The sequence below is a fragment of the Oreochromis aureus genome, linkage group 8 (assembly GCF_013358895.1).
Source record: "Oreochromis aureus strain Israel breed Guangdong linkage group 8, ZZ_aureus, whole genome shotgun sequence".
Lineage (NCBI taxonomy): Eukaryota > Metazoa > Chordata > Actinopteri > Cichliformes > Cichlidae > Oreochromis > Oreochromis aureus.
The window spans coordinates 2,125,371-2,141,607 of record NC_052949.1 but is presented as its reverse complement, the minus strand read 5'-3'; the positions used below and the strand labels follow the sequence as shown (position 1 = coordinate 2,141,607).

Sequence of the window (16,237 nt, the reverse complement as noted above, 5' to 3'; positions counted from 1 at the left end):
AGTGTCAGTGTTACTGTGACATCAGTGTCCTGTTATGGATGTTTATTAATATGCTTTAGTACAGCTGCAGTCAGAGCCTCTCTCATCAAATATATTTTTAATTTGCATAACGAGTTTGGATTGGCTCAGGCAGGAAGAGGGCGGGACACCCACCAGCTGCTGGGTGAGCTGTGCGATGGTTCGGTCGCGGCTCCGCAGCTCCTCTCTGAGCTGCTGCACCTCCTGCAGGAGAGCCTGGACCTGCACACACACACACACAGTCATACACTGGCGGTGGCTGAGCAGAGGCATTCTGGGAAATGCAGGAAAACAGAAGAGACGATAGAGGAAGAGAAGAAACGCCTGAAAGGCGCCGACCTGTGAGTCGGAGCTACGCGAAGAGTCGTTGGCCTCGGGACTCAGAGTGTCTGTGGTCAGAGTGTCGTCATCGCCGTCGTCCTCCTGATCACAAACGCAGCAGCAACAACAAACAGTAAACACGCTGATATGGAAGATGAAAGCTGGACCAGTACACCAGCCCACAGCTCACCTGCAGCAGTAACCTCTGCAGGTACTCCAGCTGACACCTGACAGCCGAGCAGTCTTCAGCCAGCTCCTCCACATCCAGACCCAGACTGGGAGTACCAGGAGACGGGGAGGTGGAGCTGAGGGGAGGGGGGAGGTTAGAGGTCACACATGTCTGCCCACAAATATCGGAGCTTATGCTGAACTCTGAAAGCACCTCTGAAGATAATACATGTAAAAACTTTTTCACATTTTTCATTTTAGGCAGAAGGTCTATGAGAGAGCCAATCACGTTTCAGGGCTAGCTCAGGCCCCGCCTCAGGACATGCTACATGCTACATAAGGTCAACATTAGGCCAGGTTCATCATCAGATAACTAAGAAAACGGCTGTTTGCTCCAAACGGGAACTTTGAGGTTTGAGGACAGAAACTGAGGATGTGCTGAATCACCTTGTAGGAGGACAGAGGTCCAGGACGAGCTCGCCGTCCCTGTTTGAGTCCGTCCTCTTATTCCCAGGATCCTCGGTGAGCTTGTAGCTCTGAAAATCACTGAGGCTAGAAGAGAAAGGCGTTGCAGGAGGTTTAGTGATGACCGTCAGAACATTACAGCAGACACAGTTTGTCCCATCATGGCTGTATGAACAGTGTAGAGCATCTCTCTGCAGCACACTTTAGCTCGCTCCGGGTGTGCACCGAGCCGAGCTTCTCAGTTTCCTAATGACAAGATTTATTAGACACACAAACGGCTGTAAGCGATAATCCATTTGTTCCATCTGTGACCTTCTCCTCAAAGTCAACATCGGTCTTGACCTCTAAATGACCTGCTCTGACCCCGAGCCCTCGGCGTGGACAGTCGGTACTCCTTTTCTCTCGCCAACAATAACAACAAGCTGATACACAAGACCCGGGCTGAGAATGATAATCTCAGTACTTCTATGCATTAAATCCATTAAACGTTGTGTTTAAATGACGAGAAATTAAAAGAAAACACTAAAATAATCAGAATTTACAAATATCAAAAACAATGAGGTACGCTGACACAAAAAACACTCAAATAAAATCAAATAAATGGAGCTGATAGACAAACCTTTCGTTGTCGTTGTGGACGTCCTGCGTCCCCCAGCAGAGCTGCCTCCTCCTCCACTGAGCCATGTGGGACAGCCCGTCTCCGTCTGCAGTGGGAAAATCAAACGAGTCAACACTGACCGGAGACATGACGCTGTCGTCACCGGCAAAGCTTTTAACCTTCATGCATTTCATACCGAGTGACTCCTTCACCGTTTGAACCCTGCACAGATCCTGCTGCTCGCACTGACACGACGGACTGATCACCGCGGCAACCAGTAATGATTCAACTCCAAACAGAGGATGATTGTTTTCGTAGGACATCCTGAAAGCTCGCATCGCTCCAGTTCCCTTTACAATACTTTTTAAATGACACCAGCACTAAGCCCCGCCCCCAGCATGATGAGCCCGAGTGTCCAGCAACTCTTAGCAAACTGGTCTCTGGGAAAGCCTTCATCAGTTAAACTGGTGAATTTTATGCTGCAGAATAAAACGTCTAAAGTCTAAACTACACATCTGAGTTCACTTTGCAGTCTCAGCTGAATTTTGTTGTCTTGCTGTTAGCATCTTTTGGCTAAACTGCATTTTTACAGATTTTTGCAGATCTTGCCACAAACCTCAGTTCCTTTACGTCCTTACTGGGATCCATCATTTGACTTTACAGGTATCAGTGATATCTGCACATGTTCAGACGTACCGCTGTGCAGAGAGCCATCTTCTGGGAAGTCTGCGTCCAGCATGAGATCATCATCAGCCAGATCGCACGAGTCCAGGTTGTTCAGGATGTCCTGAAAGACAACGTACGACAGAGACACGTAAGCCGACTCAGAAAACACACCGAGCCAAACTCGATGAGCAGAAAATGTCTCAGAAACTTCTAACGTCAGCGGACAGCGAGTGAGAGCATCCAGAGCTGGAAACACAAGCGCTCCTTTCCACAGAGAGTACAGATCCATGCAGTGAAGTCTTGTTTAGGGCCTAACCTAAGCTGACAGTTACAGCTTCCTGTCCTTCATTTTGGAAAAGAATTAAAAGGAGATAAAGGCAGAACACCATTTTCTTACCTCGTAAATAAAGAAAACGAGGTTTTTAAAATCTGGACCTGCTTCCCTGATTTCCTCTCCTTAAACCCAAATTCAGCAGATTTTGCTGTTAGCGTGAACATCAGCTGACAAGAGGTGATAAAAGCATGGCTCATGTGGAATTAAAGAAATTATTTTACTGCTACGATATAATCTACAGCATTAACATTGCATTAATAATATAACCTACAGCATTAAGATGTTTAAACATACTGGCACCATATTAACCTTTTATTACAGGTGCGGTCATAATCATTGTATACACACATTGCATTTTGTGCCTATTAAAGAGTTGAAGCTCAGTCAATTAGTTAAAGGTTGTAAGCCTCGTTCGGCGCGATGTCCGGACGATCTATTGTGTAAGTGACTTGGAGCTATAGAAGGTTAAAACTGCATACACGCCTACAAAACACATATAACACATATAATCTAGAAACAGGCTTGAGCAAAGGCCTGAATGTATTCAGCTTCTTGTTGCATTTGAGTTTGCTTAGTAACAGGTGACAGAAGATGTGCCAAAGAGGAGGACAAGTCCACGGGGACCTTCAGGGCCTGAAATCATCGCCATATTTGGAAGAAGATGCTGGAAAGAGGAACTTCAGTGTCTGCATTTAGCTCTTAAAATTGATCATTTACTGTGAAAGATGCAAATAATGTTCTTATAACGCGAGAAGGGGCGTTAACCCTGACATTATATATTGGTTTGTTTTTGTGCCACATTTTCGAGTTCGGGACGCTCACTAAGCCGAGCTAGCAGCTTTCACATCATTGGGTCACCTGTTACTGCAGCTGGTTAACGACAACAACACGACTACTAAGAAATCCACGCAGCTCCAAAACTAAAGAGTTTCATGCATCTATAAAATGTATTTAATAAAAACATTTATTAGCAGAGCCATGAGTAAGTCTGTTACTGGGTAAACAAAACTGTTAGCTCCAGGCTAAGAAACGGTGCGTCCCTTTAAAACAAAGAAACGTTCTCTCTGCTGTCGAATGAGCTCTGAGGATAAATATCTATAACTAATCAATCATATCTATCAGTTAAACATGAACATTAGTTTTTACCTTGTGTTGTGTAACATGTCAACATGTCACTGGACATTTGGAAGCTACAGGTTAAGGATCAGCTTTGAGCGCCTTTCTTTCCTGTTGTTCAGCTAATGACACATTTACAGGACGACACATGCTGACCATGTTTTTAAAGCTATTCTGAAAAAATAAAAGTTCGTCATTAGAAAACAGCAGCAGATGATCATTTTATCATCCAGCACAGCAGTCGGAAAACTTGATAGTATCTCAAGTATTTGTGTCTTGGTGGAAAAAGAACATTTATTCGAATAATTCTCTATTTGATTCTAGTTTTGCACAAGGTGACACAGACAAAGAGACGTGCTGCACAGCCGACCTCGAAGAAACACAAGGACCAAAGAAAAAAATCAACAGCAATTTATTTCCTCCCTGTAACGAAGCCGCTCCAGCACGAAGGCTGACAAAAGACAGACCTTCCCCTCATCATCAGCAGAAGGTCTTTGTGCTTGCTGATCAACATCGCTCTGAGTTCTTCTGTCTGTGCAAGAGTTTGAAAGCTGCTTCATGCAGAAGCATCAGCCTGCACGTGCTCAGCATTCCCGATGAGCCACATGCAGTTAGCCTGTAGCTACGACACAGTGGGCTCCTCCAGCCACCATCACGCCCATGAAGATGATCTGCAGCGATAACCACAACAAAAGTTACAGGAGTCGTTTTTAGTCAAACGGCTTCAAACTGTCTCAGAGGTGAACACTCGCCAACACTAATGTCTTAACAGATTTAAAGTTTTTCACAACCAAACATCAAAATTCATCCTTGAAGAAACGAAGACGAGGACGAAGAGTCTGAGTCTACGTACGGTTTGTTTTTCTGCTTCGAAAAGCTCAGTCACACCTGAGTGACCCGAGAGGAACATAAGATTCATCTTGACTGTGTGCTCACACACACACACACACACACACACACACACACACACACACACACACACACACACGGGGACAGCTGTCCTTCAGAGGACCCTAAAAGGACATAAACCTGATTCTAACCAAGTCCCCACAAAGCATGAATCTGAAGCAAGTCCTCTCAAGCATAGATGTACTAGAACACACACACACACACACACACACACACACACCTGCAGAAACTCACCTGGTCCCTGGTGGCTGAGAGCAGTCATCCACATCAACACACTGCCTCCTAATCTCCTCCTGCTCCCTTATCTCTTCCCTTCTCTTTGTCATCTTCTCCTTTTCCTCTCCTACTTCCCTCCTTCCCTCCCACCTTCCTCTTGCCCTTCTTCCTTTCTTTTTTCCTTCCTTTTCCTTCTCTCTTATTCTTCTGCCCACATCACTCACAAAAACACGTATCAGCCAGAAACTAAATCACTGATTTAGACTTCAGGATATTTCATAGAGCTGTGAGCACAGAAGCTAAAGTAACGTTATTACACATGAAACAATCATTTAAACTTTAAAGAAAACGCTAACCGAGTCCATGACAGGAGAATACAACACGACATTATAGTATATACTGATGTTATAATCGATAAATCATGAGAAGGTTGAACCTAAAGATGGAATAACGAGCACTGCCCCCTACAGGAGGAAACAGGTGCACAACACACTTTATTTATTAAACACGATGTCCTGTGACATCACAGTGATGCCGTAACCGGCTGACGTCAGCATGTTGTAATAAAAACATTTCCCGTGACACAACACTGACCCCTGGTGGTCGGGTCAAATATTTCTAATGATAATTCCTGTTTCACACCAACAACAAACAGAAGACAATCAGGTTAAAGCTTAAAGACGAGAGAGGCTTGAGCCATCAGTCCAGAGCTCATTAACGTCCTCACATCATTAAGACCCTCAGCTCATTGCGATCAATCACTCGTTAATGTCCACAGCTCATTAACGCAGAGGGCACATTGAGACGGGGAGCTCATTAACAGCCTCTCAGCATCACTCAGGATGGAGATTAACTTCACTCAACAGGACAGAGCGGTAACACCTGCAGGTAGAGCATGAGCCTGCTCTCAAACCTGGACATCCTCAGTCACAGTGTACATGAAGCCACGGCTCGAAGCAGTTTAACACATCTGAATCCCTTTGTCTGTTAGCATTTAGCCTTTAGCTTTGTGTAACACCACCCAGATGCTCACTTCATGTCTGATAAGAAGACAGAAACATTAGTCGTTTCTGGCAGCTGTAGCTCACAGTAAACACTGTGATGCTAACGTTAGCTCAAACTATTGATATGAAGGGTAAATAAAGTGCGATTTATTAACCTGCAACAAGCGGAATGACCAGGTGGCGTTTAAGCCGCACAGATACAGGATGTTTAAACTGAATGCCGATATTTGAGCATTTGATAGTACAACATATCAGCAGACACGTGAAACATTTCCTGTTTCCTGTGCCAGTTATTTATTTATTTACTGACTCATTTCAGCTGGTTGTTGTGTTTTCATCAGGGAAGTTGCAGAGTGCCCTCTGGTGGACAAATTATGCAACATCCGCACTGATAGCACGGTCGAACTGTGTTTTTATCGACGTTTTAAGGTTTCATTTATTGGCTGTCATACATGCTGACACATATATAACCATAATACTGATAAACCAGTCGGACTTTAGCAGAGATGCTCTTAAAACTGGAAAACCCTGGGAACAATGGGAGCTTCCAGCTTCTCTCATCATGTCATAAAGATCAGTGTCTGTAAAGTTTCAGTGGACACTGGAAGCTGGAGACAAACTTTACTGAAAAAATGATATTAAATCAAAAATATAAAGAATGCGTGAGGAAGGTCAAGAGAGAGAGATGCTCAACACTAAACATATTACTGAGTTATAATAAAGCCCCAAAGAAAATCCTGACCAAAAATACAGAAACCACAGCTGGATTTAAGAGAATATAAACAGTGTGGGGACCTGTAACATCCCTTCAACTGTAGAAGAAGAATCAGAAAAAGAAGAAGAAGAAATAGAAAGGTGGAATCAGGACGAGACTAAAGCGGAGCACAAAGAATAAAAGGAACAACAACAACATGATGTAATGAAGGACTAAAGAGAAATTATAGAAGAAAAATGAAGATTAAAGGGCAGAAGAAGAAGAAGAAGAACAGGACAGCTGATCTGTCGTGAGTGTCATTCACAGAGTGGACACAAGAGGGAGCCAGAGGACTTCCTGCAGACTTAAATGAGCTGATGAAACCTGGAGCTGAAACATGAGAGTTCATCATGAACAGCTTCTGATTAAAAATGTCTGATTTTCAGTTTGATAAATTAAACTGTGGGTTAAACATGAACTCTTACTGAACTTTGAACATTTCAAATCAATGAAATCAAAACATAAGATCAGTCTGAGTGAAGCTTTTGCTGGGACATCAGATGGTTTTCGAGCTCCACTGAGAGACCTCGAGCTCAGACTTTAAAAAACCTTGTGCTAATCTGACACGTGACTCCATCACGATGAAGCGTTTCCATTGTGGCGTCTCTGTGGAAGCAAACCTCAGCCGCTGCTTTCTCAATGAAGTGGGGCAGCACAGCAGACGCCGCCTGAATGTTAAACGCTCCTTTTTGTCATTTCTCTGCTGCGCTGCCACGAAATCATCCAAACTACAAACCAGCCTGGAGGAAGGTTGGGGGCGAATGTGTGTGAGGTGCAGGTTTGTCCTTACGATGCTGTTGAGGTCGGAGTCGAAGCTGCCGATGTGGTGGGTGGTGTTGCTGCTGGTGTGGATGGACGCGGTCGTGGCGGCGCCCCCCAGGGGCTCCAGACCCTCCTCGTCCCACATGTAGGTGCCCCCGGACCCACAGCTGTCGGAGGGGGACAGGTCCAGGGACGAGCCGCCCTGCGGGGGGACAGACGTGTTTGATTTAGACCACATGGAGTTTTTCGGCTTTTATTAAATGTTCATGACTGCAGATAAAAGCAGAAGACAGACGTCCTCCTTTCTTTCCCAACAGCGTCCTGCTTCACCCGGCTTTCAGGGACAGAAACCACGCCTACACCACTGTCCACGGGTGGGGCTGGCTTCACCTGCTGCACCTGAACTGTGAGTCAGGTCAAAGTGTGAGTAAAAGATTATGTCATTTTTCTGGAAATGGGTTTAAGGTTTGACTAACTGGAGGAAACTGTGACAATTTAAGAGGCTAAATATCTGAAGTAGGTCTATGAGGTGAGGCTGAAGGCAGGGTGAGGCCTCCTCCTGTGCTCTGATATCAAAGCCTGCAGTTCCTCTAACGTCCACCAGAGGCTCCAGCACAAACAAACCTCATACAGAAACTCCATCTTCATATCAACTGTTTTCACAACTCACCTGTTTAAACTGCATTAAGGCTTAAAGTCTGCATTATTAGGGGCGTGGCCTCTTTGACTGACAGGTGGATGGTGACACAGGCGGCTGTAGCTGCTAGCTGTCTGCTAGCTTCACCTCAGCTAACTGGAGTTGCTGAACTGGACCTCCAGACTGTGTTTGTGCTGTTGGACTCTGTTTTTCTATACAAATAAAGCTGCCTACTGGCTTTTATTGAGTTCTCTAATTAAAAAACAAAATCTCTCAAATTAACAGGAAGTGTTGGCCCAAAACTACAACAAATATGGCCGCAGCACAGGCTAAGCCACAGCATTAGCTGATTGGTTTGCAGAGCTGCTGTTGTGGGCAGTGAGGTGGTGAGCTATCATCAGTCAGCATAGCATCTTCTTTCACCCCAACTGGTCGCAGCAGATGGCCCCGCCCCTCCCTGAGCCTGGTTCTGCCGGAGGTTTCTTCCTGTTAAAAGGGAGTTTTTCCTTCCCACTGTCGCCAAAGTGCTTGCTCATAGGGGGTCATATGATTGTTGGGTTTTTCTCTGTATTTATTATTGTGCTATCTACTGTACAATATAAAGCGCCTTGAGGCGACTTTTGTTGTGATTTGGCACTATATAAATAAAATTGAATTGAATTGAATTGAATAGTTCCTTCTGATTGGTGGATACAAAGTTCTTTGTCTGGGTTTAATGGTTGTACCTGCTCGTGGTAGTCCGGCTGACTGGACCGTCTCCGGCGGGAGATTTGGGTCAGCTGATGGTCTCCTCGTTCACCTGGACAGAAGCAGGATTATTCTTTTTATAAGCAGTCGCCTCGACACTTGTTTTCCTCCCACCTGCTCCTCATAAAACTCACCTGGGAGTCTCACGCTGCTCCAGTCGATACCATCATCCAGAAAACACAGCCCGGTCGCCTTGGTGACACAGTTAGTGACCACCTTGTCGTCATCAAACCTGGCGCACGATTGGTCGAGCCCAGAGTCGTCCTCCTCATTTTTGGAGGAGAGCAGCAGGATGCCGACGCCTCCATTTCCTGCAAACAGCGGACAAGCGTCGCCGTGAAGTTTATTGTTATTTTAATTTACTGACATCTTTATAAAAATTAGAAATCTGATCTCACCGAGGTTGTCAAAGTCGTCCATGTACTCCTGACTGGTGTCGTTTCTATCCAGAGAGGAGGTGGAAGACAGGGACATGTCCTCCAGCGTCTCCCCTAAAATCGACACCTCTCCCTGGGATGCAGGCTCCGCCGGCAGCTCCTCTGCGTCCGGAGCCTCTGGAGTGTTTTCTGGAGGAGGACGAGCAGCCGTTAGAGAGAAACTACAAACAAACAAACAAAAAGCTGTGGGTAAAATAAAGACTTGAGAAACGTTGAACCTGGGCTGTTTTCTGTCGTCGAAGGCGTCTCTACAGAGTCCTTCCGTCTGCTCAGTCCTTGATCGCCTACACACTGATTGGCCGTCGTCGCACGCAGTGGGCGGGACTGCTTGATGAGTGACGGGCGTGACATCTTGTAGCTGATGCCACTGGGCCTGGAGGTGGGGCCCAGGCTGGGTAGGAGGGGTTTCTTTAAGGCAGACGGAGGCAGGAGGGAGGGGACCCCCGACCTCGCTGAAGCAGCAGAACTAAAACTGGCTCCGCCTCTACCTGCCTGGCTGCTAACAGGTGGTTTCAGCAGGCTGCCTTTAGGTGGAGCCCTGCTGGTGGAGGGGGACTGAGGGAGGGACGAGAAGGAGGCGGAGGAAGGGGTGAGGGTGGGGGAGGGCTGCCGTCGGACCTGGGTGAGGCTCCGTGAGCGAAAGCGATCATCTTCAGTGAGCCGGACGGAGACAGCGGAGCCGAGGCTGTCGCTGGAGTACGAGCGGTTGGCCGGAGTCTTCTTCTGGAACGGGGAACCAGCTCGAGATCCAGGACCAGAACCGCCGGCACGAGACAGGAAACTCTGAGGCTGTCTCAGAGAGCTGCTGGATCCGGGCCGCGGTTTGGGCCCCGAAACGCCGTTGAGGGCGTGTTTGGCGCCGTTGGTCGGCCCTGATGGACTCAGTTTGTTGGATCTGATTTTGGAAGCAGGAACCGTGCTGGGGCTGGACTGTGGAGACGGCGATGATGATGATGCCACAGGCTGACCAAAGCCACGCCCCTTTCCCGCAGAGGCTGCTTTTTTGGCGTCACGCTGGGAGTAAAACTGCTGGAGGCTGCTGCGACTCCGCCCACCCTTCCCCCGGCTCCACTCCCTCTCCCCATCACCGCCGCCGTCCTCCATCGCTCCATTTTCTTTCTTCAATTTCACAGAAATCGAACTCGGCACTCGGATAAATCCATTCTGTTTAGCCGAGGACGGGGGCGCCGTCAAGGCGCCGTTGCCCCCCGATGGTCCAGGGTGGTGGTAGAACCCATTGGTGAGGCGGGTGCCGGCGCCGGCGCCAGCAGCAGCAGTGCTAGTGCTGATGGCGGCGGTAGCGGCGGGAGCCGTCTGAGATCTGGGCCGAGAACCAAACTTGGGCAACCTAGAGACCATGGTTGGCATGGCGGGAGGGTCGACAAGATGAGGGGCTGACATCAAACCCCGCCCACTTCACCATGGAGACACAGAGTCAGAGGATCTGGACAGAAGACAGGAAAAGATGATGTTAAAGGTCACGACCTCAGAAACGTCAACTATTCTGAAAACTATTCTTCTAAAACTCTAAGTGATGAAATCTGATTTAAATTAAAAAAATATTTTAGATTGTTTTACAAAGAAAAACAAAAAAGACAAATTTCAGCAGCAATGTTTGGACGTGGAGTCAAATGAATCCTGCCAGTTTCCCTCGGTTAGCTTCACGTGCACTTTGCAGCTGATTCTGTGTGACATTTGTGTTTCAGTGCAGACAGACAGGCTGCATGTGGAGCTTTGTTATCACCCAAAGCAAGAACCAGTTCAGAGAACGCTTCCATTCAGAGCTGCGAAGGAGCTTTACTGGAAAACCTTCCAAACGCCTGTTTGCTGCGGTTTCTCTGAACCACAACAAACAGCCAAACCAGCTCTCAGTGCAGCGTCTGCAGGCGCTCCTCACTGAGCAGAGGTGGAGGATTAGAAGAGGACAAAGCAGCAGCAGCCTGGGAGACTCTGGTGAGCTCAGCGGTATAAAAAAAGCCTGGTAGCCCACAGTGGGTGATCACGTGATCACAGGATCCCTCTGATGGTAAAGAAAAGCCCGCCTCCATGAGGTCACCACATTCAGTTCACCATAAAGAGCAAACTGTTCTCTTGGTTTAAAGGTTTCTGAGGAAGAATGACCACAGAAGGTTCAGTGATTGAACTTTACAGGCTCGAGTGACACTGTGGAACTGTGCTGTGGAACTGTGCTGTGGTACAGCAGAGCTTTCAGACACCCTGATTACAGACTGCAGGTTTGAATGGTGACCTTACAGGAAAACGCCTCTGATCGATGTGGGTCCAGTCCTGACGGTGCAGGTGAGATGGATGGACACAAACATGTATTTTTAGCCTTCCCGCCCCCCCTCATGGCCCCCGCTGAGCCCACAGATATGTTGGTATTCATAACACCAACCGTTTCCCTCTGACTCTCCAGAAACAGTCACTGAAAGAGGTCGTCTGAGTTTCTGCTGGTCGCTCTGCTCCACAGCAGCTACGTGATAGGCTGCTTTTATAGCATTAGCATTGTTAGCTTGACATGACACCATGTTTGAGGCTCACACAGAAACATGGAGCTGCACTTTTTTTTAAAATGGCAAACAATTCAGTTTCTAAAATCTGCAGAGCTCAGTTTGTGATTCTTATTTTTTAATATATGGTTCCACCTGCAAGGCTCAGCTGTATTATAAATAAAAGCTATTGTGTGTTTTTTTTTTTCAAACAAAGTGAAAAATGGATTTAAATGTAGATACTTGTTAGTACTGCAGGACTCTATTTAAATGAAAACTACTTGCTGTATTTTTATTGATTTTTTAAGCTCATAACAAACTGTCATTACTGTCGGTCACCTGCAGTACCTTCTCGGCCCATCAGGGGTCCCCGGCCCACACTTTGGGAAACACTGGTTTAGTCCTTGATGTGATTCCGACTCTCAAACCTCTGAGATGAACAAACATGGATAAAAAAATAAACGAGCTAAGTTTAAGAGTATTAATCTGAATTTTGTTGATATTTTTAAGTTTGCTGTGAAAACCAACATGTTGTCTGGTTTTAAATCCCAGCGAACATACGAGCTCAGACTGAAACCTGCTGAACAAAGACAACAGTTTCATTCATTTTGGTGATGATGCATGCTGCAAACGTTCCAGAAGTTTCTCAGCACCAATGACAATAATGAAGGTGTGAAGACGACAGGCCCCGCCCTCCTGCAGAGAGCCAAGCTGCGGCGTCTGCACGGAAACTAAATTACAGCCCTGAGGGAGCGGAAAAATCCAGAGAGGAGCAGCTCTGACTCCTGCTAGTGATTAACAGCTGAAACATGTGGCAGCTGATCGCTCTGCAGCTTCAGCGCCGCCGGCTCGTGTGTGTGTGTGTGTGTGTGTGTGTGTGTGTGTGTGTGTGTGTGGTGTGTGAGATAATGCTTAAATGCTCTCCGCCCCTAATAAAAACAGTCTGCTGTTCCTGTACACAGACAGTCACTGGTGTCACACCCATCTCTCATTCTCACACACACACACACACACACACACACACACACACACACACACACACACACACAGGTAAGTCTGCATGCAAATCCAAAGGCCGGGAAGCTGCAGGGAAACAAACCTGCAGGTTTGTGTTCTGGGCGTCTCTGTCGTGTCGCTGGTTGCAGAAGTTCATAAAACCACAGCGACAAGAGTTCAGTACACATAACTCAAATGTGTCAACACACACATGAGTGCATGTGAGTAATTCCCACAGACGCAGACATGTGACCACAGGGTGTAGCCTCACTGGTTCCTGCATCTTAATTAAGTTGAGGAGACTCGTTTCAACTGGAAAGGAATGCAGAGCAAACGCCGAGTCAGCACTCAGAGCTCAGGAACGTCATGGTTTTAGGTGTTGCACACACAGACAGCAGCAGCTGTTGCAGAGCTCAAATAATCGAATAAATTATTTATATATATGAAAAAGTTTTAAAGTGTCTGAACTCTGCTGCAGGCTCTGGATCAGCTGAGTGCGGGACGAGACGCTCTGGATGCAGCGGGCAGCTAAATTACTCTTTAAAATGCATAAAAACTTCTGGTTTTATAACTTTGTTCTTTGGAAGGAGACGACTCTTTTCACATCACACCATCAGGACCCACACACCTGTGGCCCACGGCGCCTCCATCACAGCGCTGCGTGCATACATCCTGGTGTTGGTCGGACTGTGAGTGACCTCAGAACACCATGATATATTCCAAATAATGAAAACATCAGTTTATAAGTATCACTGACGTTACATTAGTGTACATTATAATCGGTCTGAGCTGTTAGATTTGCCCTCTTGGCCTTGCAGCCTTCAAAGACACATTTTTCATGTCAATGACACTTTTTACTGGGATAAATAAAGAAACATCACTTTGCACACTGTCACAAGGAAATGACTTGGACTCCTTCATGAGACCGGTTGGACAGATTACAGACTGACGAGTCATTTACAGCCAGTTACTCTGGCGTCAGAGCGAAGCCTCCCTCTCACGTTGTGCTGATGCTAAAACCAGAACCGTCCCTCCAAGCTCGCCCTCAACTCAGCTGAGCATCACGAGCTTTTCTGGAGACCTGAAATCAAACAGCTGATGTGCTTATCGAGGAGCGAGGTAGGTAAGGCGAGACCGCTGAAGAGCTTGTGACTTCAGCGTGAGAGCCACAGAAAGGACGGAGCAGCCAGCTGCGGGATCATCTGCACGGCCCGAAGGCTCGCCGCGCTTTGGGCCGCGTGGCCACGTGCTTCACTCACAGTAACAACATTATTCAGCATCAAGTCTCACCTCTAAACTGAGAACATGTTTGCCATCAGTGACGTGAATAAAGAGATGCTGCAGAAAGCTGACTCACAGCTTCCCCTCAAACACTCGTCACAGCTCGTAAAGAAGGATGAACTCGGGCACGGCTGGACGTTACCGTCACTGTGGCCAAAGAGCAAACCGCCTCAGGCTCACAGTGACGGGCACCGTTTACTTCATCTGTACAGTACTGCATTTATGAGACGCTCTTATTTTTGTCCACAGATAAAGGTTTATGAATAATTCAGGTGAAAGACTCTGTGCACAGCGCTGCTCTGAGGCAGATTCATCATTTCCAACACTCTCATCATCATCATCATCAATGTAAATATAATACTCAATCCACTTTTTCCAGCAGCAGGTTTACGTTACTGCTTCTGCTTTGAGGATGAGTTTCTGTGGGGGAAGTTTGTGTCATAGTCACGAGTGATGGAAAGGTGACACACGAGGTCGCTCGGTGGATCAGTGTGGTGTTCACCCACCAGGAGCTCTTCTAAGAGCAGAGTGGAGACCCCGATAGTGGAGCGGGAAGCTGCTGGAGAGATTATCCATCTCATGTTGGTGTATTTGGGGAGATTTTAAACTTGCTTTATTAAAGATGCAACAACAACGTGGACGCCCTCCGGGTGTCCTCGCTGCTGTTTGCTGGTTGAGTGCTGAGCTAACGTTAGCATGGGGGTGTAAACAATGGTAACCATGGCTTCCGTTAGCTTGCGAGGTAGTTCAATTGTGCTCACAAAGGCAAAGCTTGGACTATTACTGTGGAGCTAAAAAAGGTAATCAGGACAGCTCTCATGTTTTCATCATCTGATGTTAAATAAGTGTGAAAAGGTTAGCGTCCAGATTAAGGTCACGTGATTCATGTGCTGTTTCAGGACAGCAGGCTGGTGAGATTAGAGATGAAGTCCGATTAACTGTTCAGGTGGGAGTTTTTCTACACTTGTGTCACATTAACTGACACGTAGCCACATCCTCAAAAAACTCCAGTCATGATGATGTCACAAAGCCTGCAGCAATATTGTCCTCCTGTGTGTGTGTGTATACGTTTGTATTACCAATGTTGTGGGGACATAAATCTGCCGGTCACTTTGTGGGGACTCAACTTCTCTTTGGTGGACAAAGGACAAATCCACGACTTGAAGCATTGAATGTAAGCTGGTGTAAAGTCCTCTGAAGTGCTGCGAGCAGGACTGAGTGCAGCTGTACTGCAGCAGAAGCACTGCTGCGATACCAAGGACACACAGGAGGAATGAAGACTGATGAACGAGGTCAGGGCAGAATCATAATGAGATCCTCTCTCCTCGCTCTCGTCTGTGTCTGCACACTGTGTCTCTCTCTCTATCCTGTGTTATTTATCAGCCTCTCTCCATCACTGGGCCTCTTGTTAATTTGGATTCTCTTCAAGTTGAAACTGAGCTGAGCAACAATCCCGGCCCACAGAATATTTGACAGTGTTGTGCTGGCACACACTGATGCTCCCAACACTTCATGGTTCCTGTACAAACATTCATATTAAACATGCCAGAGTTTCAAATAATGAGCCGTTTATGCTCAGCCTGCACACTACTCAAAACACACAACTGTGCACTGCTTGTTCTACTGTTGACTCTGTGTGACCTGAGAGAGGGGATCACTCACAAGCTCCGCCCACCTGACGTTCAAATCTCGTTTACAAAGAAAAGTCTGTTAGAAGAAAGTTGGATAACAGGGAACTGCAACATGGCCCAGCATGAGAGGAAAAAGGCTTATTTCCAACTGTGAATCATGCAAAGCTACCTTCATGGGGTTCATGAACAAAAACGTGGGGCTGGAAATGAAACACGGACCCTTTATCACAGTGGTGACAGTTCCTGAACCTCTGATTTATGACTGATGATTCTCTCAACCATTAGTTCCCATTCAGCAATAACTTTTATTACCGAACGGATCAAAACGAGTGCTTATTAATCAAAAAACACAGCTGTAGTAGTTTTACATCGTGGTCACTGTCCACAGTCCAGGACACATGTTAGATAACTGAAGACACATGATAAAGACACCGTGCAGCCTATCTGAAGTGACACATGCTGAACAAACACGGTGCCAAAGTTCAAAGTGTCTGCATGTGAGCCGCGACGGGGAAAGTCCAATCGGTTCCCTCACCTCCTCTCGTGCACGGCACCAACGACCTGCTGCGTCAGCGCTCGCTGGTGTTCCCCGACCTCTCTGCGTGGGTCTTTAAAGCCTCACACATAATCCAGTTTGGTGTCACGGCTGCTGGATGACTTACAGGACAGATTTAAGCTGGATGAACAA

General features: G+C 46.8%; 1 protein-coding gene across 2 annotated transcripts in view; it reads right to left on the bottom strand.

Moving 5' to 3' along the window:
- Positions 1–16,237, bottom strand: part of LOC116321951 (serine-rich coiled-coil domain-containing protein 2-like) — a 43,809-nt gene that overhangs the window by 14,155 nt on the left and 13,417 nt on the right. For both annotated transcript variants that reach the window (XM_031741898.2, XM_039616545.1), the window contains exons 3-13: positions 9,371–10,596; positions 9,114–9,281; positions 8,850–9,026; positions 8,694–8,767; positions 7,360–7,533; positions 2,267–2,357; positions 1,592–1,676; positions 955–1,059; positions 530–644; positions 358–441; positions 154–240 (exon numbers count right to left, since the gene is read on the bottom strand). In XM_031741898.2, the coding sequence (XP_031597758.2) occupies positions 154–240; positions 358–441; positions 530–644; positions 955–1,059; positions 1,592–1,676; positions 2,267–2,357; positions 7,360–7,533; positions 8,694–8,767; positions 8,850–9,026; positions 9,114–9,281; positions 9,371–10,553 (2,343 nt within the window). In that variant the 5' untranslated portion in view covers positions 10,554–10,596. The remainder of the gene's footprint in view (positions 1–153; positions 241–357; positions 442–529; positions 645–954; positions 1,060–1,591; positions 1,677–2,266; positions 2,358–7,359; positions 7,534–8,693; positions 8,768–8,849; positions 9,027–9,113; positions 9,282–9,370; positions 10,597–16,237) is intronic.